Here is a 20595-nt window from a genome sequence, read left to right as displayed (position 1 = left end):
TTGATCTTCCTGATCTAGACCACTCTAAGCTTTTTCCCCAAAATGCATTTTTTTGTTTTTCTTTTAATATACATTTACCATCTCTCCCTCTTCCCTCCCCTTCCCATTGAACAAGAAAAATAAAAATACAACCCTCATGACAAATATACATAGCACAGCAAACCAAATTCCCACCCTGGCCACATCCAATTTTTGACCATGTTCAAAAATATATGTTTCACAAGGCCACAAGCTGCAGAAATGGTGTCAATCTGTGCTGGGCAAGGTTGATTTCTCATCCAAGAGGCTCAATGAAATAACAGGTCTAGATATCCCTCCAATTATCATCATCACTATTATTGGGGTATTAATACTTGTCCTATCTACTTAATGGACCAATTCAGAGGATGAGATAATGGGTGTGAAAGCCCTGCATAAAGTGTTCTATTTTCATGAAAGGATCTCATAGTATCCTGAAACCAGAAGATACTAAACTCTCAGGTACAGGGAGAGTTAAAAATTCTCCCGAGATGTGGGGTCTTATAAACTTCAAAAAGTTAAAGCCCATTTTGCTGGGTGCTGGTTTTCCTAATAAATCCATGTGAGTCGATGATTTACCAAGGGCCTTGGCCGTGTGGTTATTGGCAATAGCAATCTCACTTACACAGAACAACATTTGGAACAAGCCATAATTTAGAGTGGGATTTATATTGTTTGTTCTGCCTCCACACACTGGGCAAGTCATAAATTCCCTTGTAGAGGAAGAGGGGAAATTGACAATATTTATGAACTGGAGACAGGAAGGAGAACCCGATTGAGTTCCTTGATTTGTTGCTGCCCCAAAGCTGCATCTTCAGGCTCCAGCCAATGACAGGAGCGCTCCCTCTGGTGCTCAATAGACCCCACAGGCCATTTTCTCCTGAGAGCTGGACCAAAGTCACCTCTCAAATGTCACATGATTAATGGTGGTACTGGCTAATGGGAAGGATCTAACCTTTCATCAGCATGAGGAACTCCATCCACCAACAGAGATGGAAACATCTTCAATTTAGTGGGCACATAGAGGTTGCTAGGAGGGTTATAGGTGGAATTTCATTCCAAATCTTCCAGACTCTAAGCCCAGAACTCTATACACCATACCATGCTGTCTCTATGGTCATTGTTTAATGAACTTAATTTCTCTAGGAAAGGGATAGGAATATGGGATGTAGATAAGGCATATTATCAATGCCCTGGCTTTGGGGATGAGAAATGCCTCCTTCTGGAGGGCTAATGGTCCCATTTTGTCTTCCTGTTTGTCTTTACATTAGCTTAAAGAGAAATGGCAATGTCGAAAGAACATTGAATCCTACTTCTGCCACTTACTAGCCATGTGACCTTGAGGAAGTCACTTCATCTCTCTAGGCTTTAGCTTTTCATCTGTAACATGAAGGGGTTAGATTAGATGATGGCCCCTAAATTCCCTTCCAACTCTGAATCTATAATCCTGAATAGAACACAGGCATTTCATAGGGTTTTTTTTTTTAAATTCCTCTCCTGTCCAAACTCCTTAATTTAAATATTAAATATGGGAGCCCATGACAGGCACAGGGAAATTTAGCTAAATATTTGGAAGAAATTTGAAAATATCAAAATTAATATTACTGCAATTTTCTACTATATGAGTTTAAGTGATTTTATGCTGTATTAATTTTTTAATTAGTCGGCTTCTCTGAGTTAGTTTAAAGTTACAAGTTAATTTATTATCATCCCCAAAAGATATATTATCCATCCTTGCCTGTCCTTGTCCATTTAAAGGAGGATCTTATCTCCCTAACAAACCTTTCTTGGGACCAGGGAGCTCAGATCCACTAACAAGGGCTGCAGGTTGGTGATGAGTCCCATTCCTTGATGGTCACTAGCCCCATGTGAGTGTGCTATAGACTGCTTTCTTCAAAATAACCAATGGTATTATGCCCACCCCCACAACGCTGTCTACCTTCTAACCAATGGTGTTGTCTTCCTTACCTACCCAGCTCTGTACTCCTCCAAACTATATTAAGGCTGGTGAGTCCTACCTTGGGATCTCTGATTATTAAGACAGGTCATTTACCCAATTTATTGGTTACTGATAGCCTGACTAATAAATTGATCATGCTTAGACCGTTGTCTCTCAGTTTCCCTTAATTTTCTAACGTGACACTTTCTAACAATTAGAACTGTTTACAAGGAGAATGGACCAGCCTGGGATAGACTGAGCTCCTGGTTACTGGAGATTAAAGAGCTAAATAGAGGCTGGACAATACCTGTTGGAAAGGCTAGAGGAGGGGACTCTTTCAGGATGGTGGGAAGTCAGACTACCTGACCTGGATAGTCCTTTCCATCCTCAAGGTTCTGTCTAGAAAGTCTTCCCTTCCTACATCCCAACCCGCTCAAATACCTTTCTTCTTGTGAACTGTTTTTGCAACCCTGTTTGGCACTAGATACCATCTTATAATCATTTATAACCCTGTCATGTCAGTCAGTCGGTCAATAAGCTTAGTTAAGCACCAGCTAAGCACTGTGCTAAGTTCTAGGGAAACAAAGAAAGGCAGACCCACAACAACCATAACCAACCCAGTCCCTGCTTTCAAGGAGTTCACATTATAATGGGGAAGAAGGAAGGAAACAAATACATTTATTAAGCACCTACTATGTGCCAGGCACGGTGCCAGGTATTTTATAAATATTATCTCATCTGCTTCATCACATTAGCCCTGGAAGTCTGGTGCTATTATTATCATTCCTATTTTACAGATGAGGAAACTAAGGCAAACAAAGGGTAAGTGACTGACCCAGGGTCATACAGGTAGGAAATATCTGAGGCTGCATTTGAACTCAGGTCTTCCTGACTCCAGGCCCAGAACTCTATCCATTGAGTCACCTACCTGCCAATTAGATGCAAAAAACCAAGCATGAACCATAGACAGGATAAATTGCAAACAATCTTCAGAAGAAAGGTACCAGCAGTTCAGGGGGATCAAGAAAGACTTCTTGTAGAAAGGAGGATTTTGGATGAAGTATCCACCTTTTCCTCTCTAGCAAAGGTACATGTACCCTAAGGAGCATGGATGTTTCTCACGTTTCATCCATCCCTTCTATGTAGCCTAGAACATGTACTAGGCATGTACTGATTACTTCTAAAGGGAGGGTTTGACCACGTCATTTCCCCAGTCAAGATGCTTCCCACTACTGCCTGTTAGGATCAATACAGATGCCTCTGTTTGACATTTAAAGCCCTTCACAAGGACAGGGTAGGTTTCTTCTGGGCACGGGTTGTGTCTTTTGTTTGTATCGCCCTGATTCCCGAGGAACAACACAAGGCACCTGGTAAATGCTGAGCAACTGCCACTGCTGTGGATCAGTGGTCAGTCTGGTGGCTTGGATTCAGAATATGCACCCACAGGCAAGGCAGAGAGAAGACTACAGCAGCAGAAGCAAGGACAAAATTGAAATAAGAGGGGGAAAGAAACTGGCTGGGGATCCCAGAGACCTGAGCCAAGTCTGACAATAAATATCTGCATGACCCGGGGAAAGGAATTCTATTTCTCTCCCTCAGTTTCCTCATCTGTAAAAAAAACTCCTAGGTATGACCCTGAGGAGGTCAGCGACAAAAAGAAAGTTCCCACATCCATCAAAATGTTATTGTAGCACTTTCTGTAGTTGCAAAGAAGAGGGAACAAAGTCAATGCCAATCCACTGGGGAATGGCTAAGCAAACCGGGGTGCATGAGCATGATGGAATACCCCAGCATGCACCGTGAGAAATGATGAAGATGATGAATACTGAGAAACGGGGGAGACTGTGAAGTAGGGCGAGCAGAACCAGGAAAATGATATCTTCAGTGACTAGCACAGTGTAAACAGCAAGGATGGCAATGACAAAATAATTGAAACTGACCATTATTAAATGATAATGACCAACTTTGTCCCCAAAAGAGATCGATAAGGATGAGCCTGCCTACACAGATGAGCAGGACAGCTTTGCAGCTAACATGTAGAACATATTTTGTTGTTCAGTCATTTTTCAGTCGTGTCTGACTTTTCATGACTCGTTTGGGGTTTTCTTGGCAAAGATACCAAAGTGTTTGCCATTTCCTTCTCTAGCTCATTTGACAGATGAGGAAACTGAGGCAAATAGGGTTAAGTGACTTCCCCGAGGCTATACAGCTAGTAAGAGTCTGAGGTCAGATTTAAACCCAGGAAGAGGAGTCTTCATAACCTCAGGCCTGGCATTCTATTCACTGTGCCACCTAGCTGCCCAGGAGAATGTATTTTGTCTGTTTAAAAAAAAATGGAAACTATACAAAACAGTGATTCATGGTATCATGGACAATCCTATTTTTATGTTTGTGTATATGGAAAAGCTATGTGTGATAAAAAAAAATTTTTTTCAAGAAAAAAAATGCACCTCCCTCCCCCTCTTTGTAGAGGGTGGGAGGAAATGAGTGTGGAATCTTGCTTTTGATATGTTGGATATTTTTTCTGAACTGTTTTTTTTATCTTTTTAAAAAAATTATTGGGGCAGCTAGATGGCGCAGTGGATAGAGCACTGGCCCTAGAGTCAGGAGAACCTGAGTTCAAATCTGACCTCAGACACTTAACACTTACTAGCTGTGTGACCCTAGGCAAGTCACTTAACCCCAATTGCCTCACCAAAAAAAAAGAAAAGAAAAAAGAAAAAAAAGAAAAATTCTTTGTTAAAAGTAATGGCTCTGAGATATTTGGGAAAAGTAGATGATGTAAAAACAAAAGATGGATGGATGGAGAGATATGTATATGTGTCTATGCATATATGTGTATATATACATGTATATATAGACAGAAAGACATGCATACATATATATGTTAGACTACTACATGGTTTCAAAGGTCTCTTCAGTTTATACACAAATGATTCCATCAGACTTTCGAGGCAGTTTTGATGTATCCTTTACCTGGAGGGCAGGGCAGCTAACACTAATTTCTAGATCTACCACCAACTAGTTACATGACCTTGGGTAAGTCCATCCCTGGGCCTTAGCTCAACTTAGCAAAATGAGGTGCTCTCTAAGGTCCGTGCCAGCCCTGAATCCTGTGAGCTTATGAGGATTGCATCCTACTTGTCTAATTGGCTCCCTGCTGAAATGCAGCTTCCTCTAGGGTAGGGCCAGGCTTTTGTTCAACAACACACATCAACACCTCCCAGTATTGTTGAACAGATGTAGAAGTGAAGGCAAATACATTTGTATCTAACCCAAATTGGAAGAGCAGATTTTTTTGTGGGGAAGAGGGACAGTGGCAGAGAACCAAATTCCAGGACAGGAGGCAGTCACAGGATCATGGTATTAGAGTGGGGAGCGGGGAGAGGCATTAAATATAACCTAGTCCCCCACCATCCCATTTTCCAGATGAGGAAATCAAAGACCAGAGAAGTGAAGTGATTTGTCCCAGGGTCACCAGTGAGGTAGAGAGGGAGACGGTACCTATAAGCCAGGGATTTTTACTCTAGACCACACACCTCCTAGGTGAAAAATGAAAAGCCCTACCAGCACCGCAAAGCTGCCCCAGAACTCTCACAAAGTCAGAGGGGGCCTTGGAGACCATCTAAGCCAAAGGATCTTAACCTGGAGTTCATGGACTCCCGGGGGGGGGGTGTCTATGCATAAATTTCAGGAGATCCATGAACTTGGAGGGGTAAAAAATTACATCTTAATTTTTTAGTAGTCTTTGGTTTCCTTTGTAATCCTTTTATTTTATGCATTTGAAAACATTATTCTGAGGAGGGGTCCTGAGGCTTTATTAGACTGCCAACAGGGTCAAAAAGGGTAAAGAATGGGGCAGCTAGGTGGCACAGTGGATGAGTACCAGCCCTGGACTCAGGAGGACCTGAGTTCAAATCCAGCCTCAGACACTTGATATTTATTAGCTGTGTGACCCTGGGCAAGTCACTTAACCCCAACTGCCTCACCAAAAAAAAGGGGGTGTGTGTGAAGAATGCCTGTTCTAGTCTGATGCTCTTATATTTTTTTGAGGGGTAATGGGGGTTAAGTGACTTGCCCAGGGTCACACAGCTAGTGAGTGAGTGTCAAGTGTCTGAGGCCTGATTTGAACTCAGGTCCTCCTGAATCCAGGGCTGGTACTTTATCCACTGCGCCACCTAGCTGCACGCCCCCCCCCCACCGATGCTTTTATTTTTAAAAAATTGATTGCTTATTTGTTGCTACATCACCTACATTTCCTAGTATTCCCTACATTCTCTCCCTTACAACCCATAAACCTCAGAGAGGCATCCCATAGAACAAAGAATAAAAAAAGGGAAAGAAAATAGTTTAGCAAAACTAACCAACACATCGGCCAACTCTGACATTATATGCAGTGTTACTATTAGCAAAAGTAATTGTAATAACTTAGATCTATGTCAAGTTTTATAGTATATAAAGTATTTCATATCCATGATCCCATTTGATGCTTACAGCTATCCTGGGAGGTAGGTGAGGCTGGGATTATGGTCCTGTTTTACTGATGGGGAAACAGAGAGATGAACATGGCCACAGTGGTCACACCAGAGCCTGAGGTATAGACATACATATAGACATACATGTGTGGTCAAACATACATACCAAGTAACACTAGCAGGCCTGAGTCCAAGGCAAGAGAGGGAAAAAGCAGGAAAAAAAGAAAGGAAATAAGGAAGTAGAAAAAGGAGGAGGACAGGAGACAAAAGAAAAGACAGGGGATGGGTGAGGGGAGTGAATCCTTTTTGTTTCCTTTAAAACTGTTCAAGCACCACCTTCTATATGAAGTCTTTCCTGGTTTCACTCCATGCTAGGACCCTCCCTGCTTTTGTGACACCATCCCTCCCCTCATATTTACTTTGTATTTATTTTGCATGCATCTTGAGGGAGCTAGGTGGTATTACAGATACAGAAATCTGACCTGGAGTCTGGAAGACCTGAGTTCCTATCTGGCCTCAGATACTTCCTAGCTATGTTATCTTGGGTAAGTCACCTAACCTTTGCTTCAATTTCTTCATCTGTAAATTGGAAATAACAGCAGCACCTGCCTCCCAGAGTTGTTGTGAGGATCAAAATGAGATAATATTTGTAGAGTCCTTTGCAAACCTGAAAATGTCAGCTAAATGCCAGCTATTATTAACAATAATCTGCATTAGTAATAATTATTATTACTATTATAAAATAATAATATTAATAATAATGCACATGGCTTTTCCCCTGAGAGAATGTAAGATTCATGAGGATAGGGGCTGTTTCATTTTGGTCTTTGAACCCGAAGTGCCTGGCATTTGGTGGGTCCTTCATAAATGCTTTCTGCTTGATGGGCCTCCAGCTCTCCCAACAAGTGACCCCACTCCCAAGCATCCCCTCTTCTGTAAAATGAAGGGATTAAATCGGATGGCCCTAGAAGTATCTCCAAGCTTTAAAAGTCTACCACTCTATGAGGCATCAGCAGTGCCAAGATCAGAGGCAGTCAAGGTTGGCCTATAGTCTACACTCATCCAATGAGCTATCACTTGGGATCACGAATCAGACTCGGTCAGACAGTGTTCCCTGGACCCAAGTTAGCAGGCCTCCCTCACAGGCGCATCAGGATTATTAGAGCTGGAAGGAGTCTTACGACTCACCTGGTCCACCCTCCTCATTTTCCAGGTAAGGTAAGGAAGGTCCAGAGAAGTGTCTTGGCCAGGGTCGACCAGATTCCAGGAGGCAGAGGAAGGACTAATTCCCAGGTCTCCAGAGTCCTAGCCTCATTCTCTTCCCTCCACAGCAAGGGTTCCTAACCTTTTTTTGTGTCATGGACCCTTTTCATAGCCTGGGGAAGCCTGGGAATCCCTTCTCTGAATAATGATTTTAAATATATAATATAAAATGCATAGGATTATAAAGGAGAGTGATTCTATCACAAGAGCTCTCAAAACATTTTTTTAAAAGACAAGTTCACAGATGCTGGATCAGGCATGCCCCTTACACCATGCTAAAATCTTAGCCTGAGTATCAACCAGTGTTGTCTGACTGGTAAGCAGGCAAACTGGGTATTTGGGATTTTCAGCTACTTTAAGGAACAAGGTGGTTAATGGATAAAGAGTCAGCCTCAGTGTCAGGAATTGGATTTGAGTCCTGCCTTGGCCACATACTGGCTAAGTGGTCCTGGCTAAGTCACTTGATTTCTCAGGGCCCTAGACAGATCTCTAAGCCTGTAAATTGCAGAGCAAAGGCTTGTAGCAGCCTATAACTTCCTACACAAGACATGCCTCTGTGAAGCTTTGGGAAAGAGGAGCTAGGAGGAGGCCTCTCACCTATGTTCTCTATCATGGCATCCAGAGCCATTACAGCAGCACCATAAATGGCAGAACTCTTGGAGTTGAGGTTATCTGAGACTGCAGTGACCACGGAGACCAGCACCGGGTGTAAGTTCTCTTTGAGGTAAGGGATCATTTCCGTAAAGGTCTCGAGGGCGCACTGGTTCACTTTCTTGTTGGGATCCTGGAGCCTTGGGATGAATGCATCGAAGATCTGAGAAGAGAGAAAGGAAAAACAAAAGATTTTCTGGAGGGCCTTGCTGGTCAAGCAGGGAGGACACAAAAGAAAGAAGAGATGTGGTCGGCGGTCAGCCAGATGACGGGTACAAGCCTTGTGAGGCATGCCAAACGCTAAACTCCAAGTTCATTATCAAGAGACACTGGGGGCAGCTAGGTGGCGCAGTTGATAGAGCACCAGCCCTGGAGTCAGGAGTACCTGAGTTCAGACACTTAACACTTACTTACTAGCTGTGTGACCCTGGGCAAGTCACTTAACCCCAATTGCCTCACTAAAAAAAAAAAAAAGAGAGAGAGAGAGACACTGAAGACCTTCATTTCAGGAGCAGTGTGGTATAGTAGAAAGAGGGCAGGAACTCGACTTAGAAGACCTGGGTCAGATCTTGGCTCTGGGCAGTTTGGGACAAATCAATTAGCTTTTCTGAGCCTCAGCTTCCTCATGTGTAAAATGAGGGCTGGACTATCAGTTGGTATCAAACTCAAATAGAAATCCCTACAGGCTGCATATTGACTTAGAAAACCACAAATTAACATTATCTATGTTTTATTATAGTTTCATTGTTTTAATAAACATTTCCCAGATATATTTAAATTGCCTGAGGGCCAGGAGTTTGGCTAGTGAAGGAGATGGCCTAGAAAGTCTCTTTCCAGATCTATTATTAAGATGAATGCATATTCATCATCCATGCACCCACACACTTCAAAGTTTATTGACTGCCATACACAGGATAGCACAAGGACAGGAACTAAAAAGAGCAAGATAACCAACTTTTTTCCTGTCCAAACACAAAGAGACACACATCACTAAAGCACAAGGCTAAGGTGTGGGGATGTCTGGCTTTTAGGCAGTGGAGCAATGCAAAATACACTGGACTGAGAGGCAAAGGACTGGTATGAGTGTCAGCTTTGTCAACAACTGTGTGACCCTGGGGAAGTCATTTAATTCCCCTAAGTTTCATTTTCTTGTCTGTAAAATGGGAATGTCAGCCCTTCCTACCTCCCAGGCTTGTTGTAAGACAAAACCAAAAAAAAACAAAAAACAAAGCCCAAAACAAAAATCCCCCCCAAAAACCCAGACAGCAAAGAGCTTTGGAGACAGAAAGCACCATACAAATGTGTGTGGCGATAGAAGCACCATACATCCCTGCCATCATCCCTGCTTCTGCCTATGTGGTTGACAAATTCTCTAAAACCTAAGTTCTGTTATGTTCAAGGTGGCTGTGTTAAAAATGAGACAAAACATCCATAAATCATGTGAAGCAGAGTGCTAAAGGACTTGAGGGATCTTCTAATTGTTATCTATCCAAAACTTCCTAACAAGAGGAAGTATCTAAAGTGAAATGCTGGGGCAGCTAAGTGGTGCAGTGGATAGAGCACCGGCCCTGGAGTCAGGAGGACCTGAGTTCAAATTCGGTCTCAGACACTTGACACTGTGTGACCCTGGGCAAGTCACTTAACCCCAATTGCCTCACCAAAATAAATAAATAAATGAAATAAAAATAAAGTGAAATGCTAAGCCTTGTGCAGTAGTGAGCTCTCTATCCCAAGGGGTCTTTCAGGTGGAGACTGCGTGACCCCTTGCCAGGGTTGCTATAAGAGAGGATTCCTTCTCAGACAGGGGTAGGATCTCTGAGATTTCTCCCAAACCTAAGGTGCCATTGTGGCTCCTGGGACATCTTCAGAGTAGAGATTGTGTCTAAAGTCACTTTAAAGCAACAGAGGCAGTCACAGAGCCAAGAAGGCCAGAGCAGGGCAGCCTTTACAAAGGTAGCCATTGCTTAGCAAGTTTATTGACAGAATGAGCATAGCACAAATGAAAAAAGCAGCTGGCCCTCTCTGCATGACCTCCCATGTCCCCTGTATGCTCACCTGTGTTAGGTTGGTGGTGATGAAATTTTGGTTGTTCTTGCAGTGGACGAGGAGGAGTGTGATGCCTTCCATTCGGATCCGGTACTCCTTGGATTGCAGCAGGGAGTTCAGCTCCTTCAGCTGCTCAGACATCTCTGCGTTACGTGTGGTGGTGCGATGGACTACCACCTGCTCACTTTCTGAGCTGCACCTACAAGGTTTAAAGGGGCTGCCTGAGAGTCAGCCTCTAAGAAGCCCCCACAGACATGCACCCTTTTCATCTGCTCATCTCCTCTCCTTCCCTATTATCTACTCACACCCCCAGCAACACTTGGGACAGCTTGGGCCATTTGAACACACTCTGGAGATGAGACCAACCAGTCTTGGCCATCAACTGTGAAGATTCTCACTCAACCTATAGCTTGAAACAATCATAGCTCATGGGAACTCTGTGAAATCTCCCTTCCCTGAGAATAACAGACCTGGTTCTCAGGGGCACCAGTCCTTGGCAAGGTGGCATTGGAGCACAGATGTAGACAAAGCCCCAAGACCGATTTTCCTTCCCATAATGCTATTTCCCAGAATTCACCAGGACATAAGGACTCCCCTCAAAGACTGGTCCTAATCAGTCACTCTGTGTGATTGATCTTAAAATCAGAATTATGGCAGAATCAAAAGTAGTGTCATACCCTTGTTCACTAGACCGGACTTCTTCAGGGTTTATTGTGTTCTTCATCTTGCGGCCCTTGATAGGTGGAGGCTCTGTGTTTTCTTCAACTCCCTAAAAATGGTACATATGAACAGAAACCAAGAGAGAGTCCCATTGAAGAAGCACCGTGACACACCCCAAAGACTGTGAGACAGACAGAAGATATCCCCCACTGTTGGGTTTTCACCACACAAACAGCAGCCCACCCAGTACTGTGCTGTGGTGACTCACAGACCAGACCTTTCTGCTTGCTCTCCATAACATGGGCCTCAAGTTCTGGGAAGGTGAAGCAAAGCCCACCCCAAGAGAAAGGAAGGAGACAAACATCCCTGGAGGAGAATAGCATGCACACCTCTCCTAGATGACTCTGGAGTCTTGCCCTGGCTTTTCCTCCAGAACTACAGAACATCAGCTCTTGGAAGCAAGGCCTGCTTCTTTTTTGTTCTTGTATTACCTAGTATGGTGCCTGGTGCAAAGTAGGAGCTTATAAATGTTGGTTGTTTGATTTGTGGAAGACTGTGGTTAAGTTATATGACTTCTCTGATTAGTTTGTAACTTGGAGTTCAGGAATTCTAGGTTCAAAAATTGGCTGTTGTTTGCTAACATGGGACTAAGTTGCCAGATCAATCTGAGCTTCTGTTCTGTCATCCATAAAAAGGGAGGGAATGATATTCGCACTATCAACTTCACATACTCATTTTGGAGAAAGTGCTATGTAAACTTAAACCACCCATAAAAATGTGAATTATTATCTAAAATCCCTGTGTTAAAATCCCTGGATTATGTCAAATCCCTGAAGGGATTAGCAATTAAAGCCTCAAGAAAGGCCAAAACAAAACTTTTTTAAAGAACTTTTTTTTAAGTAAGGAGAGAGCACAGGATAATAGCTATAGAACTGAAAGGGATCTCAAAGGAGATCTAGTTCAACGCTTTCATTTTATAGATGAGGAAACTGAGGCCCGGGGAGAATAAGAAAAAGGGTCATGTGCTCAACAGAAAGAAAATTAACTCTGGGTGTCCCATTTTAGAAAGAACACTGAGTAACTGGAGGGCAGCAAGGAGAGGATGCAACCAGGATGATCAATGAACTGAAGATCATACCACTGAAAGAGCTCTAACAAATTTCACATAAGAGGAAACTGAGGCCCAAGTGAAGAAACTGGCTCAAATTTGCACAGCTGCACAAGTTCACAAGCACATCAATTTAAATCTGGGAGGGACTGTGGAGGGCATGTAGTCTGGGCCCCCTCCTTTGAGAGGTGAAGGACTAAGGCCCAGGTAAGTCATGTGACTTGCCCCAGGTCACAAAAAGGAGAGAGCTTTTGACTCTCAGTCTAGTGTTCTTTTTTTCTCCAGGATGGCTACCTCTTTCAAAAAGAGAAGGGGGAGAAGAAAACTAGGAGGAGGTAAATGATGAGGAATGTTGAGACATTTACTCCTCCTTAGAAAGCAGTGAGTGAAAACCCTGCCCCACTTCCAGTCATGCCCTTGTCCTGAAATTCCTCTCAAGTATTAGAATGTTGACAATCAATCCCCACTCCTCCGTCATCTCCCAGAGGCTGCACTCGATAATCACTGGGGAGGGCCCCTCCAGGCCAGAAGCTCAGACCCCCTCTGCTTGTTGGCACCCACCTTTTGTTTAATGGTTGCCAACACATCACGCAGGTCATGAGATGGGAGGGAGTGCTTCAGGAATGCATCAAACCTTGCATTTGCCATCAAGGTGTTGATCATCTTCCGGCCACAAATCCTGCCATGAGAAGAGGAGAAAGATAAGGACAAACTTAAGAGAAGCTGCCGTCATCCCCTTCACACACACGGACTACTCCTGGTCAATACGGGCACTGGACAGCAACTCTTGAAGATCTGGGATTTCCTTGTCCTGTTTCCCGCTTCAATATATTCCAGAAAGATCTCTCATGCATGGCATCTTTCTTGGCTGGGAACTAAAAGACTCTTGGCTTCCTCAGACTGCCTGGAGGATAGGTATATTGATGGGAGAACCTCCGTGGGTTGAGTCTTCCATGAAAGACTTTCCCAGATGTGTCAAGGTCACAGATCATAAACCAAGAGTTGGAAGTGACCTTTGAGCTATCTAGACCAGCCGTCCCTACTGATGAGAAAACAAGGTCAAGTGGGGTTAACTGACTTGTCCAGGGTCATATAGCTATCAAATGTCTCAGGTGCGATTTCAACCCATGTCTTCCTCACTCCAAGCATGGCACTCCATCTGTGCTATGGCATGCTGCCCAGACTCCTGAGAGTTCCACATTAAATACACTGAACACACCAGGTACTCTCCAGGCTGGCATGATCGCATGGCAAAAACACTAAAAGAATCTAAGAAAAAGGCACACCTTCATGTGTGCAAGCCACCTGTGCACATACAGAAAATTACTTCCATATTTTAAAAATGAATGTGACGTCCACGTACTTCTCTCTCAGAGCATTGCCACAGAAATGTAGGACAGACATGAGAAGTGACTATCTATTGACAAGCAGACATTTTTACCCAGAGTTTCCAAGTGTCCACGACATTGAACTTGATGGTGCCAATACAACCACAGGTGCCTGGGAACTCTGGGTAAAAAAGTTTGCTCAATGGCAAACAGACACTTCCCACTTCTTACGTTTCCATGGTAACAGAGAAGAAAACAAGTTGGGGTTACATGCAGAAAAGATGCACATCACTCTCTGCAAACAAACATGTGGTGGGATTCTGATTTACTCCCATAAACATAGCTCTAAGTAAGATCTCTTCTAACCCTAACAATCTAGGCTTCCAGGGTCTGCTGTAATATAAAAAATACTTTTTTCTCTCATAGTCTATGAAAAGATGTTTGGAACATTCCTGTCTATCAACCACCCCTGCTGCTCTTTTCTTTCCTTTTGGTTGTAATGTATTGCCTTTTTTAAAGGCAATAATGGATAGACCCAATTAATGCCCATTTAGTGGCAAGTACTGAAGCATGAAGCTAATTTGGATCAGCTCTCCTGATTAGTGGACAGTGCTAACAAGGCCACCGAACTTCTGCGGGAGTTTCCATCGGTCCACAACCCACAAAGCCATCTCAAAAACATGTGCCATTGTTCAGTGGGGAAAGCCAGTAAACCACAGAAGGTGGAGCAAGACAATCTCAAAGCCACCACTGCAGAGACTACTTAAAACTCATGCTCCTTAGGACTGGAGCCCTAGTTCCCTCTTGAATAAGAGCAAAGACTGACCTTGGAGAAGACTTGAGGAAATGCACTTACCTCCCTTCTTAACAGAGGGAGGGGAGGTGGAACACTGCATATACACAGATATGGCCAATTTATTGGCGGATTCTACTGCACTGCTTGTTTTTTTTTTCTTTTTAAAATCTGTTACAGGGGCAGCTAAGTGGCACAGTGGATAAAGCACTGGCCCTGGATTCAGGAGAACCTGAGTTCAAATCTGGCCTCAGACACTTGACACTAGCTGTGTGACCCTGGGCAAGTCACTTAACCACCATTGCCCCACAAAATAAAAAATAAAATAAAAAGACCTTTAAAAAAATCTGTTACAAGGGAAGATTTACTGTGTAGGAGAAGAGATGAATTGTTTGGAAATAAATTTGATGTTAAAAAATGATCATTTTTGGAAAAAAAAAATGGATTGGCCTCTCTCTTGCCCAGAGCAGGAACTGGGGAGCAGCAGTCACATCAGGCAGCTGACTAGGGGGTAACAGGAAGCAGGGTGGAATAAACATCATCCTGGAAGTCAGAAGACCTGGGTTCAATCTGAACTCATGTCCCAACTCTGCCATTTACTCCGTGTGACCTTGGGTGAGTCATTGTCCTCTCTGGGCTTCAGCTTCCTCTTATATAAAATGGAGAGAGGAGTTTGATTAGATGACCTCTAAGGTTCCTTCTAGCTCTTGATCTGTGAGACTAAATACATAAATGATATCTCCCTTCTCTAAGCTCTACCAATAATAAGTATTGATACTTAAACTAACAACCATACAGAATTACTAGAAAGAAACATTTTGTAAACCTTCGAGCGCTCTCTCAATGCCAACTACTATCATTAAATGTGTATATATCAGTGCAACCAAGTTCCACAACATGTGGATATTTATCCTGTAGGAAGTCGCGGGAGTTATAGGGAAGATGGACAGGAAGATGCAAAGCTTGCCATGAGCATACCGGTATCTTGTCTGGGCTGAGGCTGCTTCTTGCCCTTTCCCTGTCCCCACCCCCCCACCCCCCATGAAGAGGTACATTTGGAGTATGGTTAACAATTTTATAGGATAAATTAGCTACCCTCTTGGCTTCCCTGCCCAGCCTCTGCTTGTTATGTTCATGAGGTCATAGATTAGAGACAGTATCCTTATCACCCAAAAGACCCTGTTTTACAGATGGGAAGGTCCAGTGATGGAAGTGACTTGCTTAAAAACAGAAATAAGGGGCAGCTAGGTGGTGCAGTGGATAGAACACTGGCCCTGGAGTCAGGAGAACCTGAGTTCAAATCTGGCCTCAGACACTTAACACTTACTAGCTGTGTGACCCTGGGCAAGTCACTTAACCTCAATTGCCTCACCAAAAAAACCCCAAAAAAACCCAGAAATAAGAAGTAGAAGAGCCAGGACTAGAACCCAAGACCTTTTGACTCCAAACCCAGGGGTCTTATTACTATATCATGCACTCTCTTTGGCATAGAGTGACAGCTAAATTCCATTGATTCAGGGGCTTAGCCTGTACTGGGACTCCTTAAGGCCTGCTAGGCAGTTTTCCTTCTCAAACAGGACCTGGTTACCTTGTGTCTTTATTGGAGTCCTGGGCAAGCTTTACCAACGTTCGAATCAGTGTGTCAGTACTGTCCCTCGTCCCCGACAGCAGTTTCTCAGCCCCGATCTGCTCTAACACATTGCATAGGTGCTCAGCAGTGCATTTTCGGACCAGTGGGTTTCTATGGCTGGAAGAAAGCACAGCATGGTCAGGGGTGTCAGCCCAGGGATTGATACTCAGACCTAGGGATAGAGGAGCAGTAATGCCAAATCACTGGGACTCAGAATCAAAAGCATTTCATGTCAGTGACCTGAACCCTGGGCAGGTACAAGAGGTACAGGGCAGCTGCTCATGGGGTCCCAGGGAACCTAGAACATTCATAGAAAGGGATTGTCCATTCCTGACCATTTGGCTGGGAGTACTGATACCAGCAGACAGGAAGTGGGGAGAGTGAAGGAAAGAAGACAGAAGACAGGGTAGCGGATTGTCTGGCTGCTAGAACCACCAAAAAGCTCAGCTCTTCCTTCATCTCCCATAGACAACTTTGCTTCTGTGTCTAATGCCCATCTATCACCTAGCACCAAATGCCTCTCTCCCCAAAAGCTCCTCTGAAAACCTTACCTTGATTTCTCTTGGCAAAGGGCAAGGGGAGTACAATATCAGTGTGATCAATTTCTCCCAAGGTGGAAAAACAATGATCATTAACCTGCAGGATGACACAAGGTCACCAATCTGCAGCAATCTTAAACAGGACCCCAGACCTGCATATTATTGCAAGGTGCCCCTTGCTTGATGCAGCTTGATGCAGTCACCACTCTGTAAATGGATACGAGGAGAGAGGTGTGCAAGCTGATACAAGACCTCCCCCTGCAGGTCCCAGCCAAGATCACTGATCGGCAGAATGATGCAAGATCCCAGATCTGTAGGGTAGGCGCAGCCTCCTAAGGGGTGATTCTCACAAGTCTAATGAATTAGACCCTCAAGTGAAAATGGATCAGAGATTTTTATAGTATTTCAAAGAGGGAAACAAATCAGGCTGAAGGGAAGCTAAGCAAAAGGTGGGTCCATCTGGTAGGAGGAATAGAACCTGCCAGCCGATATATCAGAATTTGCTTCAATTCACTCCTCACCGGCCCAGGTTTCATCAGAAAGAAACATCTCCTCCTCTGGGAGAGGAAGAAGAGGCTGCCCACAAGGACGAAGCCTCTTCAGGTTTGTGTCCCTTTGGTGCCTATTACTGCCAGCCACAGGTGCCCCCAGCCAGGCTGCTTCAGTAAAATAACAAGGCGCCTCCTTTTTCCTTCCTGCCCAAGGCTTGCATTTCATCCAGAAGCCCCGAGCCCCTGTTAGTTTGTTAATCCCTCAGTATACCTGTCACACAGGCTAACTGTGGGAGAGAACAGGCAGGAAGGGCAATGGGGGGAGAAGCCTTCTCACCCAAAGAAAGCTGGCTGCCCTCACAGAGAGCCATGGCATGTAAACCCTATGAGGAGAGGGTCCCCTCTCATCATCCTTCATGTCTCCTCCACTCCTCTACTATGCATCTCCCCCTCCCCCAAGCCCTTCTCTCCCAAAGTGATCCTCTTTTTATCCCATCCCATCCCATCCCATCCTCTCCAATGTCCACATGCTTCTGAATCCACTTCCCCCCTTTCCTTCTGACTGTCACCTCATTCTTCCCACCATGGGGCTCCATTCTTCCTGTCTCCTCAGCTCTCTAGGTTTCACTATGTTCTCCCTCCTCCCACCCCAAATGACAGTCAAATACATACTGTACACCCCCCGTTGTGAGAGCTGCCAGGGATTTGGAAGGAGTCACATTTTCTACCATGGCTCCCAGAGACCGGTCAGCAGCTCTTTGGATGAATTCACTAGTATCCCCCATCTTCTGGAGCAAACAGCGGGCAACTTCCTCAGCCTCGGGGTCCATGTTCTTCTTCATGGTACGAAAGAGGTCTCCCAAGGTGCTGATGGCCAAGCGGGACACCTTGGAACGGAGGTTGGTGACCTTTGGGGGCAAGAAAAAGAGGAAAAGCCCCCCCAGAAGGGATGATGGAATGTCAGAAAGATAGGAACCAACTTCCCAGACCCTTCTTGGTCTTGCCCAGGAGTCTATCACTTTTCACACAATATTGAGGCCAGAAAAGTTGGGTGGAAGGAGGGTCTAAAGAACTAAACTCAGGATAATGGGGTAAATAAGAAAGACAGACCCTGAAGGCTGGAGGACATTCTACACATAGGGAGCAAAGTGAAAGAGATAGAACTCAAATCTCGGTCTTTTGACTCCAACTCCAGTGTTCTTCCCAACACTCCACACTGGTCTCGAAACCCAGGTCTTTGATTAACACATTAAGTAACTTTTGAATGTAAACTCCTTGAGGATAGGGGCTATTTCGCTTTCGTTTTTTTATCCCCAGGACCTACTGTGCAGGGCACACAGTAGGAACTTAATAAATGCTGGTTGCTAGACTGGTTGACTGAATTATACCTCACAGTTCTGATATTACCACAGTGGATGTCACACATCAAAGTCTTCTGAGGAGAATGATGTGGAGAATGGTCAAGGGGCCTTGTCCAGAGTTACATGGTATATTAAGGGAAAGGAAATTGCCTGGGAAGGTTTTGCTATAACTCAAGTGTAAAGTTACACTTGAGTTTCATCCAACAATCTCTATTAAGCACCTACCATGTGTGAGGGACATAGACTTTATCTGATGGCTGTGTGGATGGGGGATAAGGGGGCTCAATATAAGAAAGTTTGCAGAGGGAATCAGTTTAACAATCATCCTAGACTATAGCGGACATTTAATATATATTGGACACCAACAGCCAGTGGGGATAGAGAGATAGAGGATAGAAAATACTGCTCATGGGGGCAGCTAGGTGGCACAGTGGATAAAGCTCTGGCCCTGGAGTCAGGTGGTCCTGAGTTCAAATCTGGCCTCAGATACTTGACACTTACTAGCTGTGTAACCCTGGTTAAGTCACTTAACCCCAATTGCCTCATCCCCCCAAAATAAAATAAAATAAATGAGAAAATACTGCTCATGAGTCACCCGGTGAGCACAAGCTTCCTTACCTCCCTTATCACTGCCAAGGAAACATCATGCAATCTGTCTGCAAGGACCTCAGAGTGACAGGTCGCCAGGCGTCTGATGCTCACCAGCCCTTTCTGTTTCGTCTGCCTAAGAGGCAAAGTCCAAAGATCCAGGTCACAAAGGCAGATGGGAGAAACATTAACTCCACCATAGACCCCGAGGACCCCTGAACAGTGCCACCTAGAAGGTCCCATACCCCAGAGCAGTTTCACCTCCAAAGCTGCCCAGATCACTCAACTTGTGCATACACAACATTACTTTCCCCAAAATACAACAAAGCACAGTTTCTTCTTTATACCAAACACTCACTATGATATAAAAATCAGCTAAATGCTTCCTGGAGCAAAACCCCATTATGAAACAACTGCAGTAACTGCAATTTTGCCTATATCACATTCCCTGGAATACAGTGAGGGCATACTGCAATGAACCTCATTGTGCAAATGTTATTCTTGTCCCCTGACACATCTGGGCATTAAAAAAACTTTCAAATATACCATGCAGAACTGCATGGTATATTATTATATTATTAGCCCAGGACTGGAATAGACCATGGCTTTGAAAGGGAAGAGATGGAGGAAGGGATAGAATTTGGAAGTCAAAACTTAAAAAAAAAAAAGTTAAACCATTGTTTTAACACGTGACTGGGAAAAAAATTTTTTAAAAAATTTAAAAAGGAAATGAAAATAATCCTAGTAAATAAGGTGAAGTTTCTGGGTAAGTCAAACTTCTTTCCCCAACCCTTCATTCATGGGCAGAGCACTGCAACATTCTAAATTACAACCAATCCCCAGGAGATAGTACAGGAGCCACTCCTAAATGCTGGAGATATTCCACGGTCATTGTACAGGCCACACAGGAGCAAGGGAACATGGGAGAGTAAAAGTGCTTAAGACAAGGAAGGCAGGGTTGGAACTTACCAATCACTACTCTCAAGCCATTGGAGGGCATTCATCAGGACTAGTTCTGGGTTTGAGAGGGGCCTCAGATCTTTGGAGTTGTTGTCTAGCTGTTCTTCCTCCTCCCATTCTGGAGAACCCACTGTGAACACTGCAGGCAAGGAATTAGCTGGAAAAAAAAGAGGAAGAGAGGATGAATGCATGGATGGATGGATGGATGGATGGATGGATGGAAGGAAGAAAGGAAGGAAGGAAGGAAGGAAGGAAGGAAGGAAGGAAGGAAGGAAGGAAGGAAGGAAGGAAGGAAGGAAGGAAGGAAGGAAGGAAGGAAGGAAGGAAGGAAGGAAGGAAGGGGAAAGGAAGAGAAGAAATGATGAGAAAAGCAACAGATAGGAGTTACACAGAGACAAGTTTGGTGGGCAAGATCAGAGATGGCAAACTCAAGGCCAGAAGGCTGCTGGCTACCTAGCATGGCCTGAACTGGATTAAAACATAACTGGGAAATGTTAACAAATAAATGAAAATACAAAACCTATAAACAATGTGATTTTGTGCTTTCCTAAGTCAATGTGCAACTGTCTGGGATCTGTTTCTATTTGAGTTTGACACCACGGGGTAGGACAGTAACAAAACTAAGCTTCTTCACTTCCATGAGTTTTTTCTCATGGAGCTCCCAGTTCCCCAGACCTCACCCACAGCATTTCCCCAAAGACGCACAGTAAGTTGGCATACCTAACATGGAGTGGGGAGGGGCTTC

The 20595-nt window shown here is 44.2% G+C and overlaps 1 protein-coding gene across 1 annotated transcript in view; it reads right to left on the bottom strand.

Moving 5' to 3' along the window:
- Nucleotides 1–20595, bottom strand: part of TOGARAM2 (TOG array regulator of axonemal microtubules 2) — a 99526-nt gene that overhangs the window by 24134 nt on the left and 54797 nt on the right. Inside the window, exons 13-20 of the mRNA XM_043986703.1 lie at nucleotides 19860–20007; nucleotides 18921–19026; nucleotides 17614–17849; nucleotides 15870–16028; nucleotides 12722–12839; nucleotides 11070–11161; nucleotides 10402–10591; nucleotides 8293–8509 (exon numbers count right to left, since the gene is read on the bottom strand). Of these exons, the coding sequence (XP_043842638.1) occupies nucleotides 8293–8509; nucleotides 10402–10591; nucleotides 11070–11161; nucleotides 12722–12839; nucleotides 15870–16028; nucleotides 17614–17849; nucleotides 18921–19026; nucleotides 19860–20007 (1266 nt within the window). The remainder of the gene's footprint in view (nucleotides 1–8292; nucleotides 8510–10401; nucleotides 10592–11069; nucleotides 11162–12721; nucleotides 12840–15869; nucleotides 16029–17613; nucleotides 17850–18920; nucleotides 19027–19859; nucleotides 20008–20595) is intronic.

The sequence above is a fragment of the Dromiciops gliroides genome, chromosome 2, assembly GCF_019393635.1.
Source record: "Dromiciops gliroides isolate mDroGli1 chromosome 2, mDroGli1.pri, whole genome shotgun sequence".
Classification (NCBI taxonomy): domain Eukaryota; kingdom Metazoa; phylum Chordata; class Mammalia; order Microbiotheria; family Microbiotheriidae; genus Dromiciops; species Dromiciops gliroides.
This window is presented reverse-complemented; position numbering and strand designations above follow the sequence as displayed.